The sequence below is a fragment of the Quercus lobata genome, chromosome 3 (genome assembly GCF_001633185.2).
Source record: "Quercus lobata isolate SW786 chromosome 3, ValleyOak3.0 Primary Assembly, whole genome shotgun sequence".
Classification (NCBI taxonomy): Eukaryota; Viridiplantae; Streptophyta; class Magnoliopsida; order Fagales; family Fagaceae; genus Quercus; species Quercus lobata.
Genome location: NC_044906.1, coordinates 42,473,039 through 42,481,889, shown reverse-complemented (window position 1 = coordinate 42,481,889; position 8,851 = coordinate 42,473,039). Strand labels below are relative to the sequence as shown.

Genomic DNA, 8,851 nt, shown 5'->3' with positions numbered 1-8,851 from the left:
ACTTTCAGGATTTTTACTGTGCTTTGCAGTTATTGTGGGCATCATACACAGGGACATAACCCAAAGGTTACTTCTCTTCTTCAATGCCATAGGAAGCCCATCAAGTCTACCTTTTACAGGGGGCATAAGAGAATTGTTACTTATCTTGGGATTGGGAAGTAGAAGTGCATGGATGGACGAAGCTGACACAAGTACTGAATGATCATCCACCATGCTCAGCCATAGTCTTTGAAGACTCCAATCAATGGGATGTCGACTACTATGAATTTATGATGAGTGGGAAGCTGTTCAAAATAATCTCTAGATAATTGTGGTGGTAAAATTCAATTAGTAAACAAATGCTATCTTTATTTTTTTATTTTTTAATATTGACTTTAGGTTGGTACACCACTTCATGTTCCGATATATTGTATGCCAGGACTTTTGTAAGGCTACGTTTTCTACCCAGATGGTAGGTTTCGTTGTGCTTTGCTTTGATAGTGGTAAACAACTCATTTCTAAAATGATGGGACAGAATTTTGTTTTCTCCACGTTTCAAATGATGGGACTTTGCTTTGGGAATGAGGGAATGAATATTGGGTTTGATTGGATGTGGAATTTCATTCGTGTGGTGTTAACGCAGAGAAGATTGAAGGCAGTATAGAGGCAGTGAGGGATGCCATACAAAAAGGCATCTAGTTAAGAGAGAGAGAGAGAGAGTAACGATAAGCTAGATTAATGAAGGAAGATGGAAAAGGAGGAGGATGTGCAGGAGAAGGTGAAAAGTTGCAGAAGCTGTGCATCAAATCGATGACGGAGCTAGAGTTTTGAGTTAAAGGGGGCGACTTTATTGTTAGCCATGTACAGCGGTTTCAACCTTTGACTCAGTTACTATTTAGCTACTAAGATTTTTTTTTGTTTTTTTTTTTTGGTAAGAAAAAAATTATTTTTGTTTAGAAATTTTTAAATGGCAGTGTTGTTTATTTTAAATAAAATTGGTTAATTGAACTTAATTATTTTTAAGTTTTACTATTGGTAATTTTTGTTGTTAAGCTATTTTTTTAGGGCTTGTATATTTTGTTTTAGATTTTAGATCTATAAATTTTTTTATAGTCACTAAAATGAGGAAAATACTAGTACTACAAACTTTTTTTTTTTTATTTTAATTATTGATGTAATAAGTGGTTATTAGTAAAAAATGATGTGAGTTGTGGGTTTATTTGCGAACTAATATGAATTTGCTAACAAAACAATTTGTAAAAATGTTGTAAAAAAAGTATATGAGTATAGCACCACTCTTAAAAAAATCAATGATATTGTTTAAGGGAAAAAAAAGTAATTTTATAGAATAAAATTGCTAAAATTAGTACACATACTCATATATATATATATATATGTATATAATTTTTCTTTTTTAAATATTGAGGGGGGCCATTGCCCCCCAAGTCCAAAGCTAGCTACGTCCCTGCATCAAATGATGTTGTTTGGAACATAGAAAGGAGACCAGTGCAACAAAAGGTGTTAGAACAAAATTAATAGTGCACAATTAAGAGCATTTTTTTTTCATTTATTATTAACACGTCGGATAGATTAACAGTAAAAATAATTGTCAGCCATGCATATTGTATAATTTGTCCATGTTATATCAAATAGATCAAGAAAATTGCCATGAGTCAAGTTGTGAATTCTTCAAAATTAACAAATGATAGAGCCTTGGTTGGAGGTATATTATACATTAGATGCATGGTATATTTTTCCTTGGTAGAGGGTTTTGTAATTATATATTATATTAGATAGATTAGGTTAGATAGTTAAATTAGTCCTTACGTACCCTAGTCATTTTTAGCACTAGCACACGCCCATATTTTCACTTCTTTGAGTTAAGATATTTTTATGCACAAAAGATGCACAAGGAACATTGCAAGAGAATTGAGATATTAAAAATAGGTTGTAATGGCAACTTTGTATTTGTTGGAGTCCTAGAGCCATCATTTGACTATAATCAACTGGCTTAACGATTGGTGGAGTCAATAACCAAAGGATAATACTTTTTGCACATAAACTATTACACAATTTTACATATATCTTATTTTTGAATTGAAATTATGACTTAAAGTTATGATTTCCAAGTTTAAACTCATGAATTCAAATCACAATTTCAATTAAAAAATAAGATGTGTATAAATCTGTGTGTAACAATTTATATGTAATAACTACAACATGAGTAATCAGAAATAAACAAAATGCTAAGTGGAGAGAGAAAAGAAGTCTGCTCTTGCTATCTTTATTGTATTTTGTCTTGTATGCATGTATTGCCAGTATTGGCTTTTAACACATCTTATTTTTTTTTTATTTGCATCGCGCACAAATGAAAAAACCCATGAAAATTTTGAATAAGGATTTATATACTTATAATATATATTTTTTACATTGGTTTTTTTACATCTAATTTCATGTGTTGAAACGTGGACATTCCCACATTAGAATTGATATCGATGTAAAATAGTGGAGGTAAAGAAGTGTCAACACATATTTTTCCTTTTGAATAATGCATAGGCCGTATGGAATGAACAATGAATTTAAAGGGACAGCATCATTAATACCAATCAAATTTTTACAAAAAATCATAAACTTTGTTAAAATATATGTTTACAAAAAATCATGAGCTTTATTACAAAATGTTAAAAGAAAAAAAACAATACCCTTAAAAAATCAAGCATTTCTATGACAAGCATTCCCCTCTTTAGGATTGCTTTAATATTCTAAAAAAAAATAAAAACAAAATAGGTTGGCCCTAATTATGAAATGTGACTTGAACCGGAAAAGAAGCTACACCATCTCCAACTATAATGGTGTGCCCACCGAAAGGCAAAATATTATTACCAGCGTTGTCTACAATGCCCAAGCTCTTGCAACCATTGAACACAAACTTAACTTCTTGGCTCGCACCAGCCGCTATGTAAACCCTCTGGAAACCAATCAACTGCTTAAGAAAAGTACCGGTAATACCATCTGGGGGCTTGGAGTAAACCAAGACAACTTCACTCCCAACTTTTCCACCCACATTCTGGACTACAAGAGTTAACTCAATATACTCGCCGCATTGCAAGTCGCTTACTAAAATTGCTGGGCAAGTAGGCTTGGTCTTGTTAGCCATATAATTTAGATCATGGCAGTGTGTAAATCTCTGCAATTTTGCGGACAGTGAAGGCACTGTGGCATTTAAGGTGTAATTGAATTTTGTGTAGCTGAGACCAAAACCAAAAGGGAAGACTGTGGGGCCATTGAAGAATTTGTATGTTCGTCCCGGGTAGCCTTGGCTATCATCTGGCCTAAATTGCATGGATGTTAGGGGTAGCTTGTTAATATAATCGGCTTGATACCACGTGATGGGCAATCTTCCAGCTGCAACATAATTTATATTTATATGTGTGAGTGTTGTTAATGATTGCATGTATAATGTGAAATAATACGTGAATAACAATATAAAATCATAGAGCTATCATATATAGACATAATTATGCTTAATTGATTAGTCATAACAAATTAAATTTGAAAGGATTAAAAAAGAAAGAACGACTTGACATGATTAATCTAATGGGATGGTGTAAAAATTAATTGAAGAAGATTAGTTATGCATGCATTGGCTTATTATTAATTAGTTAGAGATAATATATTTGTGTATATTGCAAACCTATGTATACCTAACCCTACCTCCTGATCCTTATTTAAACACTGCTTAGGGTTCATTTTAACTGATGATTTGAGATTATAGTGAAGATGTAATTGTGAAGGTCTTCTCCTGTGTACGTAATCCTTTAGGTTAAACCACGCAATCCTTGTATTCTCTCTTCTCTCTATACTCTTTTTTTGTTCTATATTTTTCAAAAACCTTACATAATTATTGTAGAATGTTTGCTTACCTGGATTGTATTGCCCAAAAACAACGTCTGCAATGGCACGACCTCCTTCCGCTCCAGGATATCCAACCCAAAGAATGGCTTTAATTTTGGGGTTAGTCTTAGCGAAAGAGATATCGACACCTCCTGCAGTCATGAGTACAAGAATAACCGGGCCCTTTGCAGCAGCGGCAACCTGGTTGATAAGGTCAGTTTGTTTTCCTGGAAGGAGGAGATCCAACCTGTCTAAGCCCTCTGCCTCAATTGATAAATCTAGCCCTGTCACAATAATAGTGGCATCAGCTGTCTTTGCAGCTTCCACAGCTGGGGGTATTAAGCTAGCATCCTTGCATTTAACATCGCCACATCCGGCTGCGTAGTTCACTTTTCCATATGTTGAAAAGCCATCGATAGGAGAGGTGTATCGGCATGGACTACCAGGATTTCTTGGGTCAAATGCATAATTTCCAATCATAGCAACGGTAGAATTGGCATGTGGTCCAACAACTGCTAGAGTTTTGAACGTGGCAGTGTTTAAAGGCAAAGTTGGTCCATCATTTTTCAGAAGAGTAATTCCTTCTCTTGCTACTTGAGTGGCTAACTCAATGCTTCTGTTGGTGCATATGTCGTTTTTACCAAGAGCTTTGTATGCAGGCAGTCCATCAAAGTACCCTGCTCTCAAAAGCACAATATAAAGGTTTTGTAGTGCCTCGTCTATATTTGACTCTCTAACCTTCCCTTGGTTCACTGCATTTCCGAGGTACTTGGGGTAATAGGCTCCGCAGTCCAAATCCAATCCTACATCGAACATAATTTACATGTTGGTATAATTCATAATCAAAATCAAAATTTATATGACTAACAATTAACCTGCTTTTAGTGTTTGTGCAACAGCGTCCTCATTTGAGTCGTTAAGAAATTTGTGACCCGTTACCATTACTTCAACGGAATCACAATCAGCAACTATATAGCTGGATTAAAGAACATAATATTTGCGATCAGTCTTTTACAAAAAATAATCAAGGTCTAATAATGGGGTTTTAAATATTATTGTACCCATGAAGATTCCATTCTTGTCTAAGGGTCTCTCTCAAAAGCTTTGGATCAGCACAAGATGGTATTCCATTAACACGGTTATAAGAACACATAACACTGCTAGCATCACCATCTTTAACACACATTTCAAATGGCCGTAGGAATGACTCTTCCAAATCTTGCTCTGTCACCTGCAAGGACATTAATATATTTATATGTTAAATCCCATATCATTTTTAATTTGTAGTACTTTAGAGAATGAGTAATTCTAGACACAACTTTTGTGTCACATGTGACAACTTCTAAGTGATGAATTTAAGTTACCCCACCCTAGCATCAAAATGGTAGCGATCAACTCCATGCCAATTGTCAACGTCATATGCAGCAAAGTGCTTGCAACATGCGGCAACCTTGAGTGGTCTAGTATTCAAATCTTTATAGTGCTCTGTCCCTGCAACATCTTGTAAACCTCTCACGTAATTAGAGGCATATGTGCCAACAATGAAAGGATCTTCACCAGGTGTCTCAGTGATTCTTCCCCATCTAGGATCTCTTGCAACGTTGATGGTTGGGCTCCAAAATGTTAATCCAGATCGCCCAAGATTGTACATTGCTCGTGCTTCTGTTGAAACAACCTACAAATTGGTGGCAAATTTGTTTCAATATGTGTACACAATCAAACTTATGCACCAATAAAAAAGTGTTATACCCCTCATGCTAAAATATTTTTCAAACTTATTTCACTCACGGTAACTAGTGTCATTATCCTATTTAATTGTTACCATTGCCCATGTTGGGAAAAGTGGTACCTCCGCTTGCCATGAGGGGCCTGGGCGCAGTATCCATGGGCTCATTAGTTCAAGCCTCGAGGCGGGGTTTAGGTATTAAGATTTCTAAACTAGATTATAAAAAACAAAGAAGCTAGAATTGATATTATGGATTCATTTGGAAACAATTTATTTAATTGAAACTGAAAATTTTTTGCTGAAAATACTGTAAATAAAGTTAAAAGTTAGCTGAAATAAGACAGTGGGACCCATTAATAGTACCAAAAAGTGAAAAGGGACCCATGAATAATAAAAAAATAACCTAAATAATAAAAGAAGCTACCTAATATAAGTTTTTCCTAAACAAAACCTATGTATAAAAAAGCAAAAGAACTCTTTTCATGTTTTCCTTTTCACTTCGAATTATGAAGTGTCTCTGTCTCACTTTTGTATTTTACTTTATCCTCCACCAATCACAACTTGTCATGTATTCATTTGATTTTTCTATAAAATAACCAAGGATTAAAATGATAAAAAAAAAAAAAAAAAGTTCAAACACAAGGCATACTTCGATTGGTGAAGCATTAAATAGGACAAATAGTAAGACATATGATTTGTATCGTGTCTTTTGTTCTCCAATAAACCAGAAATGCAAAACTGTCGGAGAAAATGATACAAATTATAGCTTAATTAATTAATTTCTAGTCTTTATGATCTTCACAAGGAGATTGTTAGCCTTGTTATCCACATTCTCTTTCCGATTGTGGTATTATGTGTAACCATGATATATAACACACTCTTCACATAAAGTAAACATATTCATATGGAATGAGTGTTATATATCATGATGTTTTTTTATTTTATTTTTAAATAGCATTATGTACACTATATTTACGATAAGAGACATTCACCTGACCAATTTCTCTCCAGCGTTTCTCGTTGAATGAAGCTGCTGTGAGTATGACAGTGGGAAAGCTGGTTGCATGAGGAACTAGATTATCAAAGACGGTTCCTGGACCAACATTGGACAGACCATGCAGCGCCTCAGACCACCACTCGTACTTTGGCAGCCCTAATCTAGCCACTCCATCAGCATTATTTCCTAGCTGTGCTATCTTTTCAGCTAGTGTCATTTGATCCACCAAATCTTTGGCCCTAACATTGTAGGGAAGCTTCGAGTCACAAAAGGCGAAACTTTTCATGTCCAGTTTGAGTTTGGCATATCTGGCAGGATCACATATATAAGTGAAGTCACTGCCAGTTGGGGTGGCTGCATCAGTACTAATTTTTAAGACTTTTTCTTTCTCATCTATACAAATGACAAAGGAAGTTATAGTGAAAGAGAGACAAAGAAGAAAACTAAGAATTTTAGGCATGGCTTTTTCTGGGAAAGAAATCATTTTCATTTGACATATACAAGCATATGGAAGCTTTTATAGGGATTCAGGATGTCTTACCCGTAGAAATCTCCAGAGTTCTCTTGGTGAAGCACAATGCTCGCCCATCCTCGTCCTAGGAACCCATCTTGTGGGAATGAGAGTTTTGCTGTCAAGTTTCCCTACGAGGGCTACTCACAGCCAAAAGAAATAAAAAATGTTAAAATTACTGCTGACCTACAAAAATATTTTTCTATTTGTTTTTTTTTTTTTTTGTGTCTAAATAGAAAAATGCTATGTCCAAAATATTTTTATAACACTTTCACAACAAATCATAAGTGGCAGGTTGTTACGGCTTATTATTAGTGGGCAAAAAAGTAATTTCAGTATTTGATTTAAATTATAATCAATAACAACTTACTGTTTCAAAAATAAATAAATAAATAACCACTTACTATCTATGAATATTTGTTGTGAAAGTGTTATGAAAATGTTATGTACATGGCACTTCTCATTGAATATATGAAATTGGATATAATTATGGTAGTTTATTAATATAGATATATATTGGATTGCGTTTTTGTATGTAGCTATCTATTTTACCATTTAAAGAAAATATAACATGTCAAAAATTCTAATAGAAAGTTTAAATATAGAAAAGAAATTTAAACTCAATTAAATAAAATGAGAAATTCTATGTTCTTAACATTTTCATAACAAATTATAAGTAGTAAGTTGTTACCAATTCTAATTTGAACCCACTACTAAAATTTGTTTTTTGTTTTAATTTGTTCATCAATAACAACTAGTAAAATCCTGTTACTTAGGATTTGTTGTGAAAAGCGTTGAAAAGTATACATAAAACTTCCTTAGTTTTAAATACATTAAGTTCCTTAATTAAATTAAAAAACATAGATGCATTGAATTTAATTGTCTTTGGAAAAAATAACATTATAAAATAATATAATATGTTCACATTTAATTAGGGAATCTAATGTATTTCTGTTAGGGTTATATTTTTATGTAATTGGCATATCTTAAGACAAAACATACTTTACTTGTATTTAGGAATAGAATAGCTCATTTAAAGGCCCATTAAGCTCCTATTTAAATAAAGTGGTGGATATGGAAAACCATAGCCTTAATGCTTCATAGGGTTTTCTTATTGAAACCCTAGCCTCCACCTTTTGAACTTGTGATTTCAAAAAAAAGAAGAAAAAAATCTTGTTGCGACTCTTGTGTGCCTTTGGGTTTTGTACCAAGTAAATTCTTTGGCACCAAAAATTATTAAAAATCTTATTGGTGTTTTTGTGTGAAGTTGTTGCAAATCAACTACAACAATCAAAAAAATTGTTGTGGAGCTAGTCACGTAGTGGGATTTGTGCAAAAAAGTTAAACATTGATTGGAGATTTGTGTACAAGAGATGACTTCTACAAGATCAAGTCCAATTAGGGATTGGAGCAAAGGTTCTACCATAGTACCTACCTACTGTAGAACCATTGCTCGAATCCCCAATTGGACTTAATCTTGTAAAAGCCTTCTCATTGTAGATATCCACACACATCACACATGTCTATGTTCAACGAATGCCATATTCATTTGTGTGATTGTACTTGATTAAATGTGTTTTCACATGCTCAATTTTTGTTGATCAAACACAAAAAGATTTTTGACTATTTTAGTTGTTTTTTTTTTTTTTTTTTTTTTTTTTTTTTTTTTTACAAAAAGTGTCAATTTTTCAAAAACAGTGTTGCCCTGTTCTAGCGACTTGGTCGCAGGTCAATCCAATCACAT

At 33.6% G+C, this 8,851-nt stretch overlaps 1 protein-coding gene across 1 annotated transcript; it reads right to left on the bottom strand.

Annotated features, from left to right (window-relative positions):
* Nucleotides 1–2,590: 2,590 nt before the first annotated feature.
* On the bottom strand, nucleotides 2,591–7,071 carry LOC115981796 (beta-xylosidase/alpha-L-arabinofuranosidase 1-like). Its single transcript, XM_031104153.1, has 6 exons — nucleotides 6,592–7,071; nucleotides 5,243–5,548; nucleotides 4,935–5,104; nucleotides 4,749–4,849; nucleotides 3,903–4,676; nucleotides 2,591–3,384 (listed from the first exon to the last, which is right to left on the bottom strand). Exons 1-6 carry the CDS (start codon nucleotides 7,054–7,056, stop codon nucleotides 2,774–2,776), a joined length of 2,427 nt encoding a protein of 808 aa, XP_030960013.1. The 5' UTR covers nucleotides 7,057–7,071; the 3' UTR covers nucleotides 2,591–2,773.
* Between the last annotated feature and the right edge of the window lie 1,780 nt (nucleotides 7,072–8,851).

Excerpts from the sequence above, each read along its gene's own strand:
- LOC115981796 (XM_031104153.1), bottom strand. The coding sequence starts at position 7,056 with ATGCCTAAAATTCTTAGTTTTCTTCTTTGTCTCTCTTTCACTATAACT. Across the intron at positions 5,549-6,591 it reads GCTGGAGAGAAATTGGTCAG|GTTGTTTCAACAGAAGCACG; the intron begins GTGAATGTCTCT and ends ACCAATTTGTAG. Across the intron at positions 4,677-4,748 it reads TGCACAAACACTAAAAGCAG|GATTGGATTTGGACTGCGGA; the intron begins GTTAATTGTTAG and ends TGTTCGATGTAG.